Source organism: Manis pentadactyla, chromosome 4 (assembly GCF_030020395.1).
Source record: "Manis pentadactyla isolate mManPen7 chromosome 4, mManPen7.hap1, whole genome shotgun sequence".
In the NCBI taxonomy this organism is placed as follows: Eukaryota; Metazoa; Chordata; class Mammalia; order Pholidota; family Manidae; genus Manis; species Manis pentadactyla.
Genome location: NC_080022.1, coordinates 166,357,959 through 166,382,124, shown reverse-complemented (window position 1 = coordinate 166,382,124; position 24,166 = coordinate 166,357,959). Strand labels below are relative to the sequence as shown.

The 24,166-nt window shown below is 45.7% G+C and overlaps 2 protein-coding genes and 1 pseudogene across 5 annotated transcripts; 1 reads left to right on the top strand and 2 right to left on the bottom strand.

The window, feature by feature from the left end:
- Window positions 1-362: 362 nt before the first annotated feature.
- Window positions 363-7,471, bottom strand: SNF8 (SNF8 subunit of ESCRT-II). 4 transcript variants are annotated; one of them, XM_036879561.2, is made up of 8 exons: window positions 7,313-7,471; window positions 6,916-6,966; window positions 5,381-5,519; window positions 4,393-4,497; window positions 3,684-3,756; window positions 2,592-2,733; window positions 1,556-1,692; window positions 363-598 (listed from the first exon to the last, which is right to left on the bottom strand). In XM_036879561.2, the coding sequence occupies exons 1-8, from the start codon at window positions 7,460-7,462 to the stop codon at window positions 586-588; spliced, it is 810 nt and encodes a 269-aa protein (XP_036735456.1). In that variant the 5' UTR covers window positions 7,463-7,471; the 3' UTR covers window positions 363-585. The 4 variants fall into 4 exon arrangements, with proteins under 4 accessions (XP_036735456.1, XP_036735455.1, XP_036735458.1 ...); XM_036879560.2 differs by having other exon boundaries at window positions 1,618-1,692; window positions 7,313-7,470; XM_036879563.2 differs by lacking the exon at window positions 1,556-1,692.
- A 1,134-nt stretch (window positions 7,472-8,605) lies between these two features.
- On the top strand, window positions 8,606-9,049 carry LOC118909270 (60S ribosomal protein L26-like; annotated as a pseudogene).
- Window positions 9,050-11,946: 2,897 nt separating this feature from the next.
- GIP (gastric inhibitory polypeptide) lies at window positions 11,947-17,403 on the bottom strand. The gene is made up of 6 exons (XM_036879799.2): window positions 17,372-17,403; window positions 16,403-16,488; window positions 14,981-15,127; window positions 14,330-14,419; window positions 12,995-13,096; window positions 11,947-12,089 (listed from the first exon to the last, which is right to left on the bottom strand). The coding sequence occupies exons 2-6, from the start codon at window positions 16,486-16,488 to the stop codon at window positions 12,080-12,082; spliced, it is 435 nt and encodes a 144-aa protein (XP_036735694.1). The 5' UTR covers window positions 17,372-17,403; the 3' UTR covers window positions 11,947-12,079.
- Between the last annotated feature and the right edge of the window lie 6,763 nt (window positions 17,404-24,166).

Genomic DNA, 24,166 nt, shown 5'->3' with positions numbered 1-24,166 from the left:
CAGAGGAAGCTGGAAGAGACAAAGAATCTTACTGGTCCGTCAGAGTCTGCTTGTTTAAGATAAGGGATTTTCATAAGGAAGAGGTTTGAATTAACAGGCTGTGATTTATGTCTCAAGACTACAAAGAGACTAGACTGTCTAGCCATAAGACGGATGGCCTTCGCTGTAGACCCAGTCCTTCCGTGAACTAGCAAATGACCTGTGCAAGTCATGTCATACGTACTCGCTGTTCTCTGTGTTACTCAGGTTATCCTTCCCGGATAAATGAGATTGTCTCCAAAAAGGATGCAATGTGAAGGCACTTTAAAAAATAATAAAATAATGGGTAAAGAATACTGGGGGAAGAAAAAAACTTGGAATTGTTCTATTTTTTTTAAATAAAGCTATCCAGGTTTTATTCTCCAACAGTTCCTCCCTCTTCTCCCTGCCTGCTGCTGTGTCCCCTTCCGCATTCCCAGAGTCAGGGAAGGGCTTCTCTGGCCTCCTCAGCTGTAATCTCCTGGGAGTAGAGGTCAGTGAAGAGAGCTGGCAACCAGTAGTGGGCCTCCCCTGGGGCCTGCAGGTCTAGCCAGGCCAGCCCTTCCTTCAGCAGGTGTTCCTGGAGAGAAATGAATGACAAGTCATTTCAGAAAGGGGTGTTCCCGTAGACAAAGTACAGTAAACAATCTCCAAACCTATTTTGGCTCCAGTGGGGTCTTCAGACAAATCTTTATTGAGTGCCTTCACACATTTACATAACCAAACGAGAATGATCTGGCCTTGACCTTTGCCCGAGTTGTGAAAAATGCCACCAAGTCACTTAACCTATGCTGTTGGGGGAAAGGGTAATGACAAGTAGAGTGGGATGTTGTGGAAAGAATGTAGGACTACAGAAATACTTGTATGGCCTTGAGCAAATCGTTGCCTCCATTTTGCTAAAGCAAAATGGAGATCACTGTTCAGCTCTCTGTTTCCATACTGGGAAACAGGCAGATGTGGGCAAACCTTTTGAGGGAAGGACCTACAGTTCCTACAGCCAGAAACATGCTTGAAGTGGGTTCTGCCCAATATCATGAAACAGATGTTCGTATTATCCCCACTTTACAGATGAAATTATGTCTGTAGTTTAATTGCCTGGATAAGGAAAAAGGTATTGAAAGCCAGGGCTCCCACACTCATGTTAACTCTCCCTACACAACATCAAACTTTCCTTAGTACCATGAAATTTGTATACATAAAACTATATATATGAAATATAATAGTATATAATTAGACGATGATCCTAAGTAGTTAATTCCCTTCAGCCTGTCTTAGGTACTACTTCTATAAAAACTATGTTAACTCACTGACCAGGCTCACAGGTTGCAGGAGAGGAGGCGCTGACGACTCCCCTGGAGCAGTGGCAGTGGCAGCCTGGCTTTGCACACATGCCAGTGTTAGAAGCCTGCTCTGTGAATTCTACCTCTCAGAGGCATCTTCAGAGAAATGCCAGGGTTATTTCTCATTTGGTAGCAGCTGCCTTCAAGGTAAGAGGCCAACAGAGTGAGGCTGAAGTTTCTGCCTTTATGGTACCTACCATCCACCCACCTCCACCCGTCCGGGGCCCATCTTTACTGGGCTGTTCCAAAAGTCACATACCAGCACCTGCCGCGCTCGCTCGGGCTCCCATTTAAGACTGGCTTTGATATCACTGACAGTCACGAAGCCATTTTTCTGAAGCAAGGAGGAACGGGGAGTTAAGCGTGTACTTTCTTTCAGAACCCAGCATCTGCCCAGGGACAACCAATGGAACCGGACAGGAGGAGGAACTACCCTTGGGACACATCTACGACAGCATAGCAAAAAGAATGCATAGGGGTCCCAAGAGAGTCGAGAAGTAACTTTCAGGGTGATAGAGATAGGTTGGGGATTTCAGTCTTAAGAAGTGGGGTCCCTAGTACTAAAATAGTGATTTAGACTTTTCTCAGAAACTCTACAGTATGACACAGGAAGATTCAGAATGATTAACTGATAGGAAGGGTGATAGTCATTAACTGGTCATAATCTAAATATTTAAATATTAATCTCTTGCCCTGCCTCAGCCCAACTATTTCCCAATCCAGAAAAGCCCCTCCCTTAGAATGGTTTCTACTCTACATTACAGACTTAAGAAAACTGCACGTCTTCCCTAAAAGGATTTGAGGGAAGATGGTATATATGCTTAAGGCATGCTGAGGAATGGAGGGAAGGCAAACAAGAACACATATTTGTCTTGAAGAATCCATAAAGTAGTTTTAAGAAGACATTAAAAGAATCTACCCAAGGAAATACAGTTAGTTGTCTGCATATCTGTCTACTCCACTAGACTGTAAGCTCCTTGAGAGCAGGAACTATATGGTACCCATCTTTTTATGCCCACAGCCTAGCCCAGTGATTGGCACTGTAGCTGCTCAATAAATGTCTGCTGAATAAGCACAGGCGTGAGTAGTGCATCCATTAGACAGGCTCAGTGAAAAACCTGGTGAAGGGGGAAGAGATCAGAGCTGCTCAGAACACACCCCCAGACTGTCCCTTACACACACACACACACACACTCTCTTTCTCACTCACTCTCTCAGAAGGCACCCCAGTACCTCTGCCAGTTGCAGCACCACGGTGTGATCCATATTGAGCTCAGCTGGAACAGACTGAATGAGGTAAGTGCCACCCACAGGGATGATGCCGAAGCCAGTGCCAAGTGCCTTTAGTTTCTTGATGGCCCTGATCAAGTCGTCTCTGAGGTGAGGAAAAGCTGCTTAAAGATTCTTTGTAGACAACCTAGCAACAGTGCAGTTTCAGCTCTGCCCCTGGCAGAATACCCTGAGAGAAGAGTCAAAAGGCTGTGCAAAATTTAAGGACATCAGTAAAAAGCCAGGTTTAACAGTCACCAAGTGTACCTTGGATATTGAAGGGAGATGGTACAGGAGTCAGGCTCTCCACTCAGCAAACTATTCCAACACTGGACAGAGGTAAAAAATATGCCTACAGGAGCCCATCAGAAAATGTGAATGCATGTAAGAGGCAATAGGGAGTAGTATGAACTATAGCACAATAGAGAATATATAACCCTTTCAAATGGGGCAGCCCAGCTGATGATTGTCATTTGGAAATTCACACCCAGTACTGTCAGATTTTCTGATTTCTTATTTCACAAACTAACTCAAATAACGGAGAAAGCAAACCCATAAAATAGCATGTAGACCATATATCCAGCCCACACACTGGGAGCTTTTTACCTTTTCTCAAATTGAAATCGCACATAAGAGGCTAGTGAACAAGGTAAACTTATATCCCATCTTCTAACCACCACTCCCTTTCCCCAGCCTTTCTCAGTGCCTGCCAGATAATCTCAAGGCAAGTCCCATGTACATTAAAACACACACACACACACACACACACACACAACTCTCTCTCTCTCTCTCTCTCTCTCTCATGAAAAAATGCTTAGAAAGAAATACACTAAAACATTTAACAACCGTAACTCTTAGTTGAAAATAATGGGTGGTTTTTGTTTTCTTATCTCTCCCTGTATTTTCAGTTTTCTAAAGTAAAGCCTTTTTTTCTGATCACAAAGAGAAATAAAAATGATTCTTAATCTAGCCTACACAGATGACTGGGAGGAAGAAAAGATTTCCATCCTATTTTTAAAGACCTTTCTATCCAAGATGTTGGAAGGCAGGACCTACTGGCTGACATCCTGTGCAAATTTGCCCCTTCCTTTCAACACCTGTTGATGCAGTTCCTCCAGAGTTATCAGACCTATTGGAGAATGGGGACAGAAAGCAGATGATTACATTTACGGCTAAAACACACACATACACACACACCCCAAAGGCAGCAGCATCTCTGAAAAGCACAAATGCTCTCAATATCAAAGCTGGGTCAATTGGTAGCCAGTGATTTTATAACTGGTTTGAAGTTTTCTTTCTTAACTTCCACACAGACCATTCAATGTGCTTATTAAGATGACATGACTAGATGAACATTTTTAAGGTCATATTTTAGGTAGAACAGACTCAGCTGGTATCACCATACCTTAGAGAGGCAGGGCAGGCCCATAGTTACTAATAAGAAAATCATTACCCAAACACATCATCTGCCAGGGGAAAAGACCTATTTCCTACCTCCCTACTATTTTCTGTAATGACCATGAGCTAGATCTTCTGTCCAAAGATCTTTGGAGAGTAGACAATTATTCAGGTAATTCCACTTGCCCTTGGCCATGAAGACCTGAAATGGATTCAACTGCACGAAGCAGCTAAGATGCTTCTCAAGACACAACAGCATCTCAAGATCCTACTGGCCTGCAGACTGAAGCATAGAAAGATCATCTTTCAAGGTTTCTCCCCCTCAGAGAAATCCAAAGCTCCATCTACAGGACCTAGCCACCCTCACCTCCATTCCGATGCTTCAGGGCTAGACACACTTCAATAATCTGCACACCCAGCTCGTAATAGAAGTCTCCCACACCTAGCATCTCAGACCAAAATCCTTTTCCAGCTAAAAGGAAGAAAATCAAAAGCTAGGTTATACATTAGTTTACATCTTGCTTTTCTCTCAAAGCTAGATTAAAACATCTATCATATGCAATCTTTCCTGCCTAGCCTTAAGTCCTTCTGCTCCTTTTACTACTCAGATCTTTGAAGTAATTTAACTTGGAAATTCCTGCTAAAGAACAGGCTCAGACAGTTCTCAAGGGTAGGCAATCTAAAGGCTAATTCTACTTGGCTAATTCTGAGTCAGGATACTGTAAAAATGAGTTTTCCTTTCCCAAAGCATACAACGAAATATGGTGGGACATATGGTCTGACAAGGCTAAGAGAAAGAATATGCGGACCTGGCATTCAAAAATCCACTGAGAATAATATTTTGAGTGGAAAATGCAGGTTATAGAGTAATAATTATAGCATAATCCAATATGTATATATGTATATATATGTATTTTACAGTTTATAAATACAGTGAAGGTACCTAGAAAGGTAAGTCTTACACTGTTAACAGAACTTTATCTCTGCAATTATGGGACAGAGTCAGGAGACTTCTACTTTCTCCTTTTCTTTTTTCTGCTTTGTTGACTGCATGATTATATTGTATTCTTATTAAAACATTTTTTAAATAAAAAATGGCCATAAAAAATTCCACTGTAGATCATTCAAGAACAGATCATGTACACTGGCTACTTAGCCTGCACCCCCGCCTCTCCATCTTCCCCATTAAAATGGGCACTCAGCCATCCTGTCAGGTACTTCCGAAAGACAACATCCCCTGGATCTTCCTGCAGGACCTTCTAGAAGATGCCCTAACAATAGTGATGACAACTAGGTAAGCTTCTGTCCTTTTGGAACCCTAGGAGAGCACTGGAGCCCCACAGACAACTCCTTACAGGCCAGAGGATCCACCCCAATGGTGGCACACATGTCCTGAAACTGCACCCGGAACTCCGGATTCTTCCGGATCTCCTGCTTGTGCTTGCTGGCAAATTCCTCCAGGTTGGTCTTAAACATGTCCAGCTGCTTGGACATCTGTAAGATGGAAAAGGGGGAGGTTAGGGGCAGCCCAGCAAGGTGATAATCAGATGCCAAAAAACAGGTTTCTGGCCTGCTGGCAAGGCAAAGGCTGAAATAACTTATCTCCTCCAGGCCAACCATTATGCTGTTTACTGTTCCCTTTTTCATCCCTGCATTTCCTTCACAGTTCTGTTGCCAGCAGAAATGAGATAGTGTAATGTTTCCTCAATTCTAAAATACACATTTTTTCACTTGTTCCTGTCAGGATACATCTAACAATCAACACACACATCTAGTGTGGTGCTTCATTTCTTTTACCCAGAAAAACTGTCATTAAATTGAAGATGCACTTAATAATCCAGTTTGTGTCAAAACGAGGGGATGCAGCATTCACACAGTAGAAAATCTTCAGCCACAGACAGGCTAGATAGGAGAAAGGGGAAGCCTGGCATGAATTAAGTACGCAATGGTTGTTTCATCTTTGTGAATTCTGGACCTCTATCAACTCCAGATAAAGAATCCCTGAGGGAGGGGTATGGATCTACCATATTCCATTCCAAAGCTAAACACATGTTCAGTGATTTTCTGACCTCCTATTTATATTACTCCTTCTCTTACCCCATTTACCCTACAAGAGTAACCATTCTTGGCCCAACCTCTCTCCATTTGCTACACAGTAGAAATTTACACACATAATAATCACCCTTTTCAGTTGATGCCTGCATGTCATCTCCCCTATGAATGGGAATATCTGAAGAGCACAACCAGTGTCTACTTATCTTTCTTCAGTTCATGGGCCTATTTCCCTGCTTAACTGCCTCTGTCTCTTCACCAGGCACAGTAACTGAGTAAACTCAGGGCATGTACAGATAAGGGAAGTTAGGAAACTGCAGGAGTCTCCTCCTCACCACTCACACACACTTCTGGTACGCACCTAGTGAGGGCAGTGGTGGTGGGTGCCACAGCTTATGTAATATTTTGTTATCCTTAAGTGTTTAAGCAAAAACTCCAAAAGACCTAAATCAAACAGCTGAAGTAAGCTCTACCACTTACTACCCACCTAATCCTGGATACATTACTTAACACCTTAGTGTCCTCAATTCCAAATGCGGAAGAATATAGCTCATTCCTGATGAGACTGTCAGCAGGAATTAAAATGATAGTGTATGTAAAGAAAATGGACATGTGCCTGGGATGCTATGAGCATATGATCACTTAAAGATGTTAGCTATCATTATTATTAGCGAGCCACCTAAAAGACTGGAGTAGCCCAGAAACCAGGATTTGCCAAATACCCTACTTTTAGTCCAATCCAAACAATCCAGTTTACATCAAAGGTGCCCTGTCCAGCCTTGTCCATCTGTCCATCAGAGGTGTCTCCGTCCTGCCTGGAGCCCTCCAACCGACTCACCTGGGCCAGCTGGTCCTCAGCCAAGACAGTCCCTCGTTCCTTATACTTGGCCTGTCAGACAAAGAGACCAGCATAAGTTGAGAGTGGGCGCTGGTGACTCCCACTTGTATTGCCTGAAGTATGAAAAGCAGAGGGTCTCTCTTAAACGGACTTTCTTAGGAAGAGGCAGGAGGAAGAATAAATGACTCGTCTGTAGTCAGATTTGGGGAAAGGACGGTGGATTTGGGGATGCCGACATTCCAAACCACCGGAAGCTGGAGAAACGCAGTTCCCCGGGACCCCAGAAGCCTGTGCCAGGTTCCGATGGGAGGCGATTTGAGGGTATAGAGCTCTGCTCGGAGAGACTTGGATGTCTCTCGGGTTAGGGGCGGCTGTGCACCGGCCTCCTTCCCCTCACCTCGGCAAGCTTCTTCTTGGCGATGGCGCCAGCTCCCACCCCGCGGCGATGCATTCCCGCCCCGGGCCGCCGTGCTGCCGGGACCCGGGGTCTCCACGTCCCGGGATAAGCCTCCGGCTCCCCAACGTGGAAGCGCGGCTTGCGCGTCATCTCCGTGCGTCGGAAGCTACGCGCCGACTTCCTGCCGGGTGAGGGAATTACACACTGCCGGGAGCCCGATAGCCCCGCCTTTCCCTGGTGGCCGAGCCCTCGAATCCCCGCGGCAGGGGAGGCCGGGTGCACCTGGGTCCCGGGCCTAGTCTCAGTCTCTTATGTGCGCCTCGCACCCTCCCATCTCCCCGCGACTGCCATTGCACCGCCACCCCAGCCTCGCGCTGGAGCCCGGCGGGTACCTACTACTACGTACCAGACGCTGCGTTGGGCACCGAGGATTCCAAATTGAGCATACAACAGAATCCCTCAACTCTAATGGAGCTTACCTGTTGCAATCACACGCAGAGCTTCTGACTGCAAGTGGAAAGGCCTTGCAGTTAAAAACTTGGACTCTGGAGTTAGACTGCCTGGCTCCGTAACTCCTTTCCACTAACATAACAGTCCAGTAACTTAAGGCAAATTCCTTAACATGTTGTGCTTCACTTTCCAGAGTTGTGAAAGAGTAATACCTACTCGTAAATTTGTTATGAGGATTAAATATATATACACATTAATTGAATATATTGAATATACTAAAATCTATTAATAGAATATTATGTATGTAGAGGATTAAACATAATGTTTCATACACACAAACACACACAAGACATTACTGGTATAGAAACACAGAAATACAAAATAAAGAACAGCATTTAATGCCTGACAAATAATATCAGCTGTAATTGTTGTTTGTTAGGTTTAGAGTGAAATCAGTCATCTGTGTATTTAGAAAGCTCCACAGATGATTTCTTGAATATTTCTGAGTCTAACTGGGAGTAATAAAACCCAATTTTTGTTTTAGAAAAATTAGTGGCAACCTAGATTTAAGTCAGCTATAGCAATCCAAACTAGAAACAATGAGAATGGGACAGATTCAGGAGATATTTGGAGGGTAGAATGGTAAAACTGATAAGATGGGGGCAGAGTGGGTGGGGAGAATGAGCAAGATGCTCAGTTTTCTGGTTTGGGCTATAGAGTAGTGCCATCCAGGGATGGAGAGACATAGGATGAAGCTAGGGAAGTGGGGTGTTAAAACATGTTGAACTGGAGGTCCTTAGGTTCTTCTCTTTTGCAGCCATTGCTGAAGCACCAGCGGCCAAAATGAAGTCCAGTCCCTTTGTGACTTCTGACCAGAGCAAGGACAATAAAAGGCATCTCAACACACCTACCCACATTCGCAGGAGGATTATGTCTTCCCCTCTTCCAAAGAGCTGAGGCAGAAATACAATGTTCAGTCCATGCCCGAAAGGATGATGAAGTGCAGGTTGTTTGAGGACAACACAAAAGTCAGCAGATTGGCAAAGTAGTCCAGGCTTCCAGGAAGAAATATGTTATCCACACTGAATGGGTACAGTGGGAAAAGGGCAAATAACACAACTGTCCATGGGGGCATTCACCCCAGCAAGGTGGTTATCACTAGACTAAAACTGGACAAAGATCCTTGAACATAAAGCCAAATCTCACCAAGTAGGAAAGGAAAAGGACAAATAAAGAAAATTGAGAAGATTCAGAGATGAAGTAAAAATACATGCAACTTTCAATTAAAACTTAAATGAGAAAAAAAAAACAGAAATGGAGGTCTTGGACATCACAGGAGAGATGACCAGTTATCATTGGATGTACTGGTATAAAGTTACACAGAGAGAGTTGGGCTGGGCCACACATCTGGAATCATCAGCAAGGTGAAACATGAGCGTGAATAATGTTATCAGAGAGGTTTTGTGTAAAAGGATAAAAAGATGGTGGCAGAATATTTAGATGCCATTTTGGACTTTGAAGGATGATGGAACCATGAGCCCAATGAGCCTGGGGCCCTGAGGATTTCTTGGAGCAGAGCTGTCCCGACAGCTCTGGGCTGCCTGCCTCTGGATGTTTACAAGAAAGAGAAATAATACTCTTTCTTGCCAAAGGCACTATTACTTTGTGTTTTCTGTTCTTTGAGGCAGAATCTAATGTTAATGGATGAAAGAACTAAGGTGAAAACAATCATTCAGCCTTTCAGTCAGACCTTCAGATTCACTCTCATACACACCCCAACCCAAAGCTCAGATAGCATAATCCCCCGTAGACACTAATTACTTTCTCAGGCACAGATTTGCCCCTCCAGCATACATTAGCCTTTTCAGACACCCTCTGTTACACACTGAGCTCCTTCAATATACCTACCCACCCCTTTCTGCAAAAAAACTACTATCATCTTATGTACACACGTTGACCTCATATCCTCATATTCTTACTAGACCTAACACAAAAGCTTGGTCCCTTCAATACTCGCTGATACCATCTAGACACACCTGCTTCATTTCTCACTCTAACGCACACTTTACTACCCCTTAAAGTACTCACACTGATCCCTTATTCACACTCATGACTTAAGGTTTAACTACTCATACTCTCAAATCCATAGGTACTCACTGTTGTAAGTACACGCATTGGCCCTGGACACTTGTTACCACATTCACACAGCCATGCTCATTCCCTTATTCAGACATTTGTTCTCTTTTATAATTTTAGAGGAAGTAGGCTGACCAGAAATGTGCTGGTAAATATTTAACAACCACCTCTCCAGTTTGGGAGGGAGAAACTCTGATTTATAGCATTTGCCAATTTCCATGGTGTAAATACTCTACCATGGCCAACTTCAAGCCATTAATGGTTTTACAACCTGCTCACAAAATTCCTGCCATTTTAACAATGGCTCTCAGAAGCACTCAGCTCCAGTGTACCCCTGAATGCTGATTATCAAATACCCATAGTTGCTTTTAAGTGACTCACTGGCCTTGTGGCATGGTGGGTAAGAGCATGGGCTTTTATTTCTCTACCTCATGGAGGCAGTAAAGTGCATGGTGAACAGAGATCATAAAGTGTGAAGAGGCTTTAAATGACACAAAGTTTATAAAGTACTTTATAAAGTGCTAAGCGCTATGCCCTACCCACAATAAGAACACTATACAAAAATTTTAAATATAACCCTTTCTGATTCACTGACCTCTGACACATTAAAGGTTCCAGAAATACAGATCCAAACTTCTCCCAAGACAATCAGTTCTATCATGCAGAATCACTAAAATGTATCCTTTTGAGCAAAGGCATGCTCTAAATTGTGTGCTACACACTTTCAAGGAGATTAGAGAAACTGGAAGTTCAGAGCTAGAAGACATTGCAAACTGACAGCCCTCAGGCAAATTCAGTTCTTAAGAGTTTTGTTTGGTTAGCAGAATGCCTTCAGGCAAGCATGTCTCTTCCATCTTCACAGTCCCCATCCATCCTATTATCTTATAACCTCCCCACTTTGCTCATCTATGTTACTGGCTCAGCCCTTCAGCTTGCCACTCCCTGATTTTAAACTAACACACTTTTGTTTTTAAACTGAGGTTTAGGGTAAGTAAATAGTAACTACAGTAAACTTTTATTGACCACTTACTTTGTGCTTGGCATTACCTTAATTAATACTTCAACCCTATGAGGTGGGTACTTTTTAATCTTTTTACAGACAAGAAAATGAGGCTTAGAGGGAGGAACTGATTTACCAGGTCATGGAGTGAGTGATTTGAATCAAAGTGTGTTGGACTCTGTTCTACTAAAATATGACCAGATCAAGAGGTGAGGGGACATTCCAGGGAAAGATAACCCAAGTGTAGGGGGAGAAGAAGAGACAGCCTTGCCTTCTGTGGCTGCAGGGCATTGCAAGAAGGCAGCTGACTAAGGTGGGAAGGCTTTGCACGGAGAAGACAAAGGTATTGACCTTTGGACAAACCAAGTCTGCCCACTTCCCTTCACCTCCACTACCAGCATCCTAGTAAACCTAGGAATCCTGCAGGAGCCTCTTCCTCTTCCACTTTCATCCCTATTCATCTCAATGTAATCCTTACTATCACCGGCAAGATTGTTTTGGAATGCAAATAGACCTCTGACAAACCCAGGATTAAAGTCCTTCAACCAATGACTAGCCCTTGTACTGAGGTTAAAATCCAAAAGCTTTAACAGGGCCCTTAGGTCCTGCCTCTACCCACCTGTCCAGCCTCTACCTGTGCTATTCTCCCCATTGCCTGTTCTGCTGCATAATAATAACTCTGGCTAATATTGCTTAAGGCTCTGACTCCATACTCTCTAGGCTTCTCTGTTTCCCCTTCATAGCACCCTAATCTTTCTTCAGGTAACTGAGCATGTTACGTGATTATTAATGAGCTGGTATGTTTAAAGATTAAGGTTTGTCTCCATCACTAGACTCGAAATTCCTCAGGCACAAAGACTGGGTTCGCTTTCTTCATTGCTGTATGCTCAGCATTTAGCACCTTCCTTGCTTATATTAAGTCGCCAGTAAGTGTCTGTAGAAAAACATAGATGAATTATCAAATGCAGGTAAGAGCCATATCTCCTTTTCATTGGTTGGCACACACACAGACAAACACATACTGTTAGTGTTCAGTAGACATTTGAGTAAGTTTTGACAATTGGCATAAATATTTCAGCTTAAAACTTTATTGGTTTGGTTTCTCTTGGGTATTCTGGAGTGGGGCTGAGGCATGAGTAACTGGAGGGCAGAGTCCAGTCCTGAGCTGGGTTTGGTCTGAGTCACTGAAACCTGGGGAGAGTGGAGAGAAGAGGGGAAGTGGTGGAGAGGAGGGTCATTATTGGCTTGGAGTCAGCAAAGTAAATTTATCCTGGCACTGAGCCATAGTTCAATTGCTCCGACCTCCAAATTACCTTTTTAATTATAAGTACTCAATTCAAAAAAAGCACAGAGACTGTTACCCATCTTCCTATGGAAATTTTCTGATACTGTCTTCTCCATTGTTCCGGTCACATTCCTCTCTCCCTTCCCACTCTCATATAGTAGCCGTCCGGATTTGTTCCCTCCATCCCTTCCTGGCTTCCCAGCTTCCAAGTCTGAACATATTTTGGTTTCTGTGCCTGAGTGTCTGCATCTTGAATGAGTGTCCTGTCTCACCCTCTAGGTGGATGGGTCTCTTCATGGTATTTAGCCATCCTTTACTTCTGGAACATAATAGACTGGAGAACCTGCTAGCTGGTGAGATGGATTCAAGGACCACTGAGAGGAGCAGCAGCTACAGAGAAGGGCAACGTGCCTTCACTGATAGGGGTTCCATCTCTGGGAAGGTGCCATGGCACAAAGATGCAGAGCAAAAGCTGAGAATAGGATGGGCAGCTTAGCTGGGCTGGGCAGGGTGATGAGAAGAGCGTCTTACTTGGAGGAAGTTGAGAAAGAACGGTGAGCAATAATAGCGGCCAGCAGTATGGAACTCTTCTGCACCTGCTTTCAGCCCTTTCCTTGTATTATCTTATTTAAACCCCACAATAAGCCCACCAAGTGGTTTAAACAGCCGCAATTTTCATGAGAACACTTAGGTTCAGACAGGCTTAGTAACTTGCCAGTGTGTTGGGATGAACACCTGAACTTGTGCCTGACACCAAAATGCAAGCTTGTAACCTCTATGCAAGATGCCCAAAGCCACCAGACACCCCCACCTGAGCCTGCAGAGTTCCATCTGGTCCACCAGCCAGGCCAGCAGCTCTTGAATCAGTAAATCCTTTAGCAGATCTTCATCGCCAGGGTCCTTGGATAGGGGCCTGTAAAGGAGAAAGCCTGAGGCAGGCCATCTTAGCCTGGGCCACACCCCAGAGAGAGTAAATACAGGGCCTGGGACTCCAGAGGCAGTGGGGGTTGGAGGAAGGAGTCAACACAGCTGCCTCTCAGTTATCTCAGCTTTCAAAGCTCCAGCTAGATCTGGGGTGGGGGAATATGGGTCCCTCAATACAGGCAAAGCTAAACAGAATTCAGGTGGGAGTCATCCCACCCGTCTGCTTCTGTGAGTGTCTCTAGGGAAAATGGAAGTTCCATGGCCAGGATCCTTACCTGATACTCAGTGTATATGTGCAGCAATTATGTTAATACTTAGCCTACTGCGCAGGCGCATACTTGTGTACCCCTTGAGGATAATCTGTTGCTGCCTGTGTTGCTGTATAGAGAGCTCTGCCCAGTGCTAGAGCTGAGCCCGAAGCAGAAGCAGAGAGCCTGGAGAGCAGAGCAGAGGGAAGCAGGGGAACCTAGAGAAGAGAGCAGAGCCTGGGGAGCAGAGAGCAGGGACAGAGCTGGAGCAGAGGCGGCGCCTAAGGCAGAGCCTGGAGCAGAGAGCAGAGACTAGGACCAGCTTACTGGGGCAGAGGTGGACATAATTCTAGCACTTGACCTGCCACCATGAGACACTAAGGCTTGGTATGAGTCCCTTTTTTAGCCCCAATGTTCCATTGTCATTTTTCGGTCTCACTGAATCCATAGTGAACTTGCCCAGGGTTGAAACCCTCAGGCAAGACAGTATCCTAGAACACATTCCCAAAACCTGAGAAGTTTCTTTGGGAACATTCACTCTTTAGAATGATCTGCACCACAGATTCCTCAATTTCCTAGAGAGGCAGTAACAGATTTCAGGGGACTGGCCTTGGGAGGGTCCCTGTTCCACAGATGGCCTTCCTGAAGTCTGGCAGGGAGAAGTGGGGAGGCCAGTTCCTGAGATCTCTTTTGCTGCTCCTCTCCCTGATTTAGTGACTGCACTTGGAATCATCAATCTTAGAAACTCTGGCATCCAAACCCCTCCCAGGACCCCAACCCCCCATTCTTTCCAGGCTTCTCCTGGAAGCATGGGGCTGACCTCCAGAGTTCAATGGAGACCCCCCTTTGAACTGGGAGTGGAAGGGGCTGCTTATCTGGGGCCTTGCCCTGCTCTGGGGTCTGGGAGAGGGAGCAATGAGATGGGGGTGGGTCATGAGGCCCTACCCCCACCCCTCCTCCATGGGCTGACTCACCCCTGCTGTTCCCTTGCCGCCTCCTTTCTGTTAGATTGATGGGCCAGCTCCAGGGTCTGGGCCTCCCTCTGGGTGATGTTATGTTTCCAGCTGGTAAGATAAAGATGAGGGAGTGGGTGGGGCTGGGGAGACTCCAGATGTTCTCCAGTCCAGAGGTTCTCAGCCTGTGGTCCCCTTTCTCTGCTCCACCTCCCCACTGTTTGTCTCCAGCTGCCAATGAGCAACCTTCTGAAGCGAGCATGCTGACCAAACAGAGAAGGCTGGGAAGGAGACTTGGCAGAGGGGAAGAAGAAGGACAAGTTATCCTATTTCTAGAGTCTGAAGCCCCACCAAATAGTCACCACAGAAGCTCAGCCCCGCTGCCTTCCCCTCCTGCCTCCCGGGAATCCTCTGTGTGCCCCACACATCTTCCCTGACCCTTCCCCTGACAAGAAAAGCATTGGAAAATTGCTCTAGTCCTGCCCACAGCCTGGACTGCTGCCTGAGTCAGGGTCCTGGCTGGGGCCACCATGTTGTCCAGGTCCCCACCGTCACCCAAGTGAAAAGGCTGCCTGGAGTTGTGGATCCCATGGCCCAAGTGGCACACAGGTCACCTAGTCTAAACTAGGAAGGCAGAGCTGGGGAACAGGAGGGGCACGTGCAACAGCTCACTTGTTCTTCTTCCCCTTCTGTGCCAGCAGCCAGTTCACAAAGTCTTGTTGGCGGATCTTGTCCATGGCAATACTGTAGTCACTGATGAAAGTCCCCTCAGAGTACCTGGGGCCTCGGGGTCGGGAGCCTCTGACCCTAGTGTGAAATCTGAGGGCAGGGAGGGGAGAGAGATAGAAACCACATCATTGAAGGAGAAGGGGATGCAGCGATCACAATGCTGGGACCAATGATTGTCACTGATAGGAGGCCAACATCTGAACAAAAACCACCCCTTTTCTTGGGAGTCAGTTTTTATGATGACACTCTCTTGTTCCTGTTTCAGCCCTTGAGACTTTATTCTCAGCTCAAGGGCCACTTCCTCTTCATCCTCAGTGTGTGTGGCTCTGTCTTCTGGACAAAGAAGGATCAGGGGTACTCTTAACCCAAAGGACCGAATCACAGTCCCCTCTACTCTTGCCCTGGCTACCCGATTAAGTTCTTTGGTTCCCGGTCAATACTCACATAGTGAGCTCCTACATAATGGCGGTCACTCTAAGTCAGAGCCTCTATCAGCCCTTTTAAATGAGTACACAAACTCATGTCAGCCCCCATGACCAGTAAGGGGTGAACACTATTTATAGCCCCTTTTTGTGAATGAGGAAACGAAGTGCAGAGAGATCAATTCAGCACACAGTGCAGGAGGCAGATCCAGGATTTACCTCCAGGCAGTCTAGGCCCAGGTCTGGGTCTGAACTACTACGTGATGTTGTCTCTCCTTGTACATGTCTCTGACAGCCGTGTGGCAGATTTGCGTAGCCCCATCTACACGGGCATATGGCTTGTCCTTAGAGAAGGACTGTATAAAGACCCAACTTTTAACTCAGATGAGTCTCTCTTAGTCCCTCAAAACACAAACGGAGCCTCTGCTATATTCATTCATAATACTCTCTGCTTTTCCCTGCAGTACTCTTGACCGTTTGCAACTCGCCTACGTGGTTCTTTGCCTGTTTTCCCCTGGAGCCTCTATGTTCCATGAGGGCAGGAGGCCTTAGTGCACGGCTCTTCACATGTATCTCTTGTGCCTGGTACACAGGACATCCTCTGCAAAATTTGATCAAATGCACACATAAATGAATGGTTAAGGGAGATTTCACTAACAAGGGAAATGCTGTCATTTACCTCAGACACAACCACTGAGAAGTCCTTCCACAGATCTAACCACAATCTCTCCTGCTGCAAGAGTAGCTCATAATAAACATTCTCTGAACTGGTCATCACTCTACACTAAGATTGCTGACAGGTTTTCCCCTTAAGCTTCTTTCCTCTTGACCTGGTATTACTCCCTTTCTCATCCCTGGATCCCAAAGCCCAACCTTGAAAACCAGAACCCAGTCATCCCCCAGTCCGCTCCCCGGCCTCTGACCCCTCCCTCCTCAGCCCTACCTGGAGTGACCCTCTTCTTTCTCTCCTAGAACCACTGTCAGGAGCAAGGACACCAGCAGCAGAGAGAAGATCTTCATGGCCACCATCTTCCAAGGGTTATTTCCCGAATCAGGAGAGAAAGGAACCCAGATTAGGTTGAGCACTGCCTGAGGAAGCAGCCAGCAGGCAATGCACCGCTGGTACCTTCGTGGTGCATGCTTCCAGAAGCTAGGGGCACCAAGCCCTGGGGGTTGGAGCTTTATTAAGAGGCCAGAGCAACACCTTGGGGAGAGTTGGGATGCTGGGCATTAGAGTTAGTGACTTTAAAGCACTACAGCAAGGGACACGGAGCCTGGACAAAAGGTGAGCCCGCTTTTTGTTTTGTTTTGAAGTGGAATCTGAGTGGGGTGGGAGGAAGCAGTGGGGAGAGATCCAGGCAAAGGACCTGTGATCCTGGCCAGTCCCTTCCTGGGTCCAGTGGCTAGACAGATAGGCCTGCGCTCTGGCAAGATTCTCCCCTTGGAGCCCTCCGAAGTTCATAGCAACAGGCCTTCCAGTCCTCAAACCAGCTGTCCCCTAAATCACTGCAGCCTTCTGGCCCTCAGTGCAAACCACGAAGAGAACCATGCCCTCTCCCCCACTGCTCAAGATTCACTGCCTCAACTCAGGGAGGGCCTTCATGAAGTCAGACCCTGCAGTCCGATGCCATCTTGCAGCCCATACACCTTTAGGTCTAGCTGTGGTTCCCAGGGCTTGGGAGGAAGGTTCCTAACAGCTCCTCATCGTTACTGCAGACCCTCTACATGAAAGTGAGCAATACCTCGTCTTCCTGCCTTCATCACCTGGGTGTTAAAGGCCCCATCAGAGCCACCTTCTTATCTCTCATATAGAGGGAAAGCAATTGGGCTGCAAAGGGCTGAGTGTCTCAGGGATGCCAAGATCTGCCTCTCTCATGCATCCTTCTATCCCCTGTCCCAGCTGCTTTCTTACCTGCTGCCTTTCCGGCTCTTCCAGAGGAAGGAAAGGACTCACCTTCTGGCCTCCGGAGACTGTCTCAAGAAAGTCTGCTGTAACCTCTTTTTATACAGGCATCACAGACCCGCTGATTACCCTAAAAGCATCTTATCTCAAGAAATTAAGCCCACAGCTCCCGCCACATTAAGTCTATTATACATTAAGTCCATAATGAAGTTGCCCTTTCCACCTGATTTGTGCTAATTGATGATTAACATTTGGGTATCTGAGCGCTATCTGGGGCTGCCCCTGGATAGGGTACCTGATGTGCCCCTCTCTTCTTCCCCCTCCTCCTCTATGGGCAAGGGGCCCAGTATTCTTCTACCCCCCACTTCCTTTATAAACACCCTCAATTAGAAAGGATCCCCTTGATGAGGGCGGACAGGGTGGCAGTAGCCAGGGCAGGTGGTGGGGGTACTACTGTCATAGGCACTAGCCTACTCCTGTGTCAGAGAGAGCAGGGCCACAGTTGTTTGGACCCCCAGATCTGGATAACGGCCCGTGGCTTTGGCAATGTGACAACGTCCCCATCGTGATATCTAGGGAAGTGTCCCAGGTGGCTGGAGAAAGGGCTGGAGTGAGAGGGTTGCGGGAATGTGAAGGATGGGGGTTTCCTGGTGGGAGCTGGGTGAGCTGTTTTCCATTCAAGCTGTCTTCCTGGTTAGTGGCAGGACAGAGAGGGGAAAAGAAGCACATTTATTTCTTGGGAATTCAGAGGAAGGGGGGATGGCTACAACTCTTTCTGTAAAGATCTATATGAGACCTAAGCTTCTCTCCTCAAAGGGCCTCTCCTGTGGGAGACAAGTGTGTGGTCCTGTCTCTGACATCACACTGGAGTTTCCCGAGGTCAGGAGTGTGGGCCCAGGGCTTTACCTTCCCCATCATGCGGAGGCTTCCTGAGACATGGGCGGGGTCTGCCCCTCAGACTGGAGACTCCTGAAGGTGCCCCTTGCCTTTCTCTAAACACTTAGCACATGGCTCTGTCCACAGGGGCTCCCAGTCTGGAAGGAACAGGGCACAGACTGCCTTTTTGACAAGTCCCCTAGGCCTCCTTTCCGGGTTTACCCTTCCCCATTTGCCATGGGTACTTTGAACCATAAACAACTCATGCTCTGCCTATTAACTCCAGGGCCTAATAAAGGCCACTCTCCTCTCCAGGTGAACTCCCCAGCCTGGGAGCTGCTCCAGCATGAAATTAAGTGCTGTGTGGGCTGAGAGGTAACTGGACTAGGAGGACAACCCACCTCTGCTTCCTGGAAACCTCACCTGCCCACTACCCGCTTTTCACCATCTAGGAAGAATTCTCTCTGGGCAAGCTCTCCATTCTGTCTCCTAGCTACCAATGGGCAGATGTTAGACATCAGTTCCCATTTGGCCTCTGAAGGGGATGTGGGGGCTGTTGTGATCCTGCTGAGCAACACAGTTAATGGGCTTAGAAGGGTTGTGTCAAAACTGGGCACTCCTGTTTGCCGGCACAGGGTATCCAAGATGGGTGGTTATCATTCCCTGGGACCCCAAAGTCTGATGCCAAACCAGAGTCAAGAAAGGTTCTGTGCTGGGTCCAGCAGCCCTGAGCCTCTGCCTGGCACTCTGGGGATTTGTTTTGGGGCTGGGCATCTCTGAAGGCCAGTTGTGCTCTAAGTCCCCGTTGCACCAACTCTTGGAAGCCCCTGTTTCCCTTTGATCTTTGGCTTTCACGACTTGCAGTGGGCAGACTAGGGAGAATGTGTCCTGACCCTGGGGGAGGAAAGGATGTGGGGAAGACGACCCCCCCCTTGTGGAGGATAGCAGAGAAGTTGCCAGACTCCTAGGGGAGTCCACAGGTCCCCCACAGGGCATATTGGAAGGGCAGGGAATGGAAAAGATGGCCTTGGGAAATTTCTGGGGATCAGAAGGCCCTGCTGGACTTGACAAAAATCATTCAATAAATGCGACTAGAAACTCAGCCAGCCTGTCCATGCCACCATGAGAAGTGCCCTGGTGTGCAGAATCCAGGGCCATGCAGGGTGGGTGGGGCTGGGAGGTTCTGGATGGCAGAGCCTCAGTCTCCTGCAGAGAATTTCCTGAAAGTGCGAGGTCAGTGAGGATACAGGAGATGGACGGGCAAGTGGACGCCCCCAACTGGCCAGAAGCCCAGATACAAAGGCTGATGGCCCAGATAGGTGGAGAGAGTGTGGAGGTTGGGGGGCGTCTGGAAGTCAAGGAATCAGTGTGGGGAGGGTGACCACAGTACTACTGCTAGAGAACGTAGGGTTCCATTTCCCAGACCCTCTTGGCTTCTAAATTGAGGCGCCAGGACTGGAACAGCAGAACTTCTGGGGCCGGCTGGCTCTTCCAGCTTATGGCTGTGACACACTAACCGCCCCCCTCCCCAGCCTGCAGGGCCACTGCAGACATTCCAGGCCCAGCTCCGCAGCCCGGCCAGGGTGACTCAGAGGCTGGCTGCAACCTCCTCGCCATGGACTCCGCTTTAGAAGTTCACTTGGCCGTCAAGCTCGTGGGCTGATTCAGAAAGCAGACATCCCTCTGGCCTCTCTTACACCAGGTGACAGATGTATTCTCCTTCTGCAGAGGAGGCAAGATATGACACGAACCTTGACAAGCTTTGCTGAGTCTTCCGGGCTATGCTGATTCCTAGAAAGACTATCTGCAGCTTTCCTCCTGTCACATCACACAGTCATGGTCCCAAACATTTTTGCTCACACCAGCCCCCAGCACCACTCAGGTCAAGACACTTTCTAGAAGAATCTTCAAGAAAGAATTTACTACCTACAGCTGCTCTTGGCTATCTGCTACAAGTGACTAGTTTGGAAGTCCCCTCTCAGTTCTAACCCCAATCCCTGTTGCTGATTTCAAAGGCTTTTTTGTCTGCTTTTATTGGTCAAGAAAATAACTCAGCCCTTAGAAGCTGCAGCCTAATCCACGGGAGAACTGCAAGGAAGAATTAGAACTGGGAGAGGGTGGCCATAAGGTTCTCACTTCCAGGGAGGGAAAGAATTGGTGGTGCCTTTAGGATGAAAGGCCAAAGGGCTGGGGCTCCCAAACAGCAGCATTGCTGAGCTCCTCTCTTTCTAGGTGGGAGCACATCTCAGGGAAAGGGAGAGGGACTGGGAAGGGAAGGCTTTCCCTTTCTTTTTGTTTTTTTATTGCAAGGGGACATGAAGGATGGAGCAATTTCTGGGGTCCCCAGTGAGACCCCCACTCCCCACATTCCTGCTGTGGGTATGGGGAGGTCCTGCAACTTCAGAAAACAAACTCCTCATTAATTCAATTAAGGAGTAGCCTGGGGGAGAGAGGACTAGGAAGATTCAAGACCCACGCCACTGCGGGCCCCTGCCAGCCACTGCCAGGTTTTGTTTAGCTTTGGGCAAAGCCGTTATCCACTCTGAGACTTAGCTTGTCCATTTCTAAATTGGAGATAAGAACACAAATCTGCCCTGCCTAACTCATAGGTAAGTGTAAAATTAGTGTCTTGTTAACTTGAAGGCATATTGAGAGTATTGGCTGGTAATATTCTCTGGAATGATCCCATTCTACGGTGAGAACTAAATAAGATGAAATAATAAAGCCAGGCTAACTCAGCCCAGCACCTGGCCCATGGAAGGCTGTGGAATTCCCTACTAGGGTGAGGCTTTGGTGACAGACTCCCCTGTGCTTACTAGTAGGTGATGTAGAGCAACTCATTCTTTCTGTGCCCTTCTGTAAAGAGGGGAGTAGTTCCTACCTCAAAGAACTGATTTGGGCAACATGTGTACTGAGAAGATATATGTTTCATTGTATCTTGATACATTAGTTCTTTTGCTTCATTAATAAATCACTCCAAATTTTAGCAGTTTAAAGCAATAAATATTTACTGTCTCACAGTTTCTAAGGATCATGGATCTGGGAGTGACTTAGCTGGGTGCTTCTGGCTCAGACTTTCTCTCACGCACTGGGGAGCCACAATCTCAGAAGACTAGTTGGGCCGTGGATCACCGTGCAAGCTCACTCCTGTGACTGTAAGCTGACGGTTGCAGTTCTTCACCATGTGGACATCCCCCACAGGCTGCTCATTAGGTGGTTTCTTCCTCCAGAGCCAATGCATGCACCTAAGATGAAAGCCGAAATATCTTGTAAAACCTAAATCCAGAAGTGACATTCCACTGCTTCAACCAAATGCTGCTGGTCACACAGACCAGTCCTGGTACAATGTTGGGGGGAGTATACAAAGCCGTGAATACCAGGACGTGGAATCACTGGGGGCCACCTTAGAGGCTGCCTGCCATTTATACAATCAGCCCTAAAAAATGTTGACCATCACTGTCATTATTACAGAAGATGTTAGATTACTTAAACACTTCATCTGCATAAACTCCTGCCATTTAATATTGACTCAGTTTTCTCACCCCCTTTTTTCTGCAAGAGTGGGAACTGAGACAATTTCACGTACTGAGGACAGATTAAGCAAGTAATTTCTCTGTTCTACAAAGGCCAGCAGAGCACATGTATTGGAATGAGGTGCATCCCAAGAGGATACTTACTTGCTGGTTAGGCAGCAAATGTTGTGTAGCACATACATTAAAAAATGTTTTTAAACTGTTGTTTATCTGAAGTTCAAATTTAACCAAGCATTCCTGTACTGTTATTTGCCAAATCTGGCAACCCTAACTGGAAAGTTTCAAAAAATCCCAATGCCTCAGTGCCATCCTCAGTGATTGATGTCAGTCATCTGGAGATTTTTAAAACCTTTCATTTTGAAAAAAATTTCAACTTACAGAGAGGATGCAATACAGAGACCTGGAATATATCTGCAGACTTTTAACATTTTGCCACTTTGTTTTGTTATTCTATTGTTTACCTTTTAAACTTTGGAGAGTTGATTAACATATGCCCTGCTCCTTTACCACTGATATGTCCATGTAAATTTCCTAGGAAAAAGGGTACTCACTTACATTGCAATTATGAAATACAAGAACTTGAACATTGATATGAAGCATATAGCCCTATTACAATTTTTTCAATTGTCCCAGTGATGTCCTTTTGTCCATTATTTTGTGCATTTAATTATCATGTCTCTTTATTCTCCTTTAATGTTTCTCAGCCTTTTCTTGTCTTTCATGATGCTGACATCTTTTTTTTTTTTTTATTGAAGGGTAGTTGACACACAGTATTACATTACATTAGTTTCAGGTGTACAACACAGTGATTCAACATTTATATACATGACAATTCTAGGTACCAGCTATCACCATACCAAGCTGTTACAATATCTTGACTATATTCATTATGCTATACATTACATCCCGGTTACTTATTTATTTTGCAATTGGAAGTGTGTACTTTTTTTTGTTGTTGTTGTTGTTGTTGTGAGGGCATCTCTCATATTTATTGATCAAATGGTTGTTAACAACAATAAAATTCTGTATAGGGGAGTCAATGTTCAATGCACAACATGATGCTGACATTTTTAAGAGTATGGACCAGTTATGTTACAGAATGTTTCTCAGTTCGAATTTGCCTGATTTTTTTTTCCAGATTAGATTCAGGTTATTTGGCATCCTGGCCAGAACACTAGAAGAATTAAAGGGTGTCCTTTTCAAGGTACTACGTCTGGAGGAACAAGACGTCTACCTGATGATGATTTTGATCGCCCAAGTTTTGTTGGATTTTCCCACTGTATAGTTACTATTTTTCTCCTTATAACTAATAAGCAATCTACAGGGAAGCACTTTAAGACAATGGAATTACCCTCTCTCTTATCAGATTTGCTCCACCCTCAGATTTACTTAACAACCCTTGTGACTCTTGCTTGTATTCATCTTCTTCCACCAGTGATGGTGGAAAATAGTCATTTTCCAATTCACCACTTCTCCACTGTGTTGGGATATTTAAAAATAGCATTATTGTGGTATAACTGACACGTAAGTAACTGCACAGATGTAATTTAAAGTGTAAAATTTGATGTTTTGACATATGTCTTCTCCCATGAAACCATCTCTACAATTAAGGTAACAAGCATACCTACCATCCCCCAAAATTTTCTTGAGCCCCTCTGTCCTGCATTCACTCCCCTCACAACCACTGATCTGTTTCCTGTCACTGTAGATTGGTTTGCAGTTTTCTAGAATTTTATGTAAATGGAATTGTATAATATGTATTATTTTTTTGTCTGGCTCCTTTCATTTAGCATATTTATTTTGAGATCCAATTACATTGTAGCACAATCATAGTCTATTCTTTTTTATTGCTGAGTAGTATCTTTCTATCCTATGGATATGTTACAGTTTTATATGTTGCAGATGTATCATCCATTCACTTGTTAATGGACATAAAGTTTTTTTCCAGATTTGGGCTGTTTCCAATAAAGCTGATAAGAACATTTGTGGACAAGTTTTTGTATGGATGTATGCTTTTATTTTTCTTGGGTAAATATGTAAGATTGGGGTTTGTTTGACTTTTTAAGACATTGCCAAACTATCTTCTGAAGTGGTTGTTCATTGTATATTCCCACCAGTTGTAGGAAAGTTAGAGTTCCTTCACAGCCTAGCCAAAGTTGGATTTTTAGTTTTAGCCATTCTAATTGGTATGTAGTGATATCTTACTGTGATTTTAATTTGCATTTCTCTAATGACTAATGATATTGAGTATCTTTTCATGGGCTTATTTGCCATCTGTACATCTTATTTGGTGAAATGTCTTTAAATCTTTTGTCCATTTTTTTTGAGGGGGGGTTGTTTTCTTGTTACTGAGTTTTCAGAATTCTTTGTAAATTTTGGATGCAGGTCCTTTATC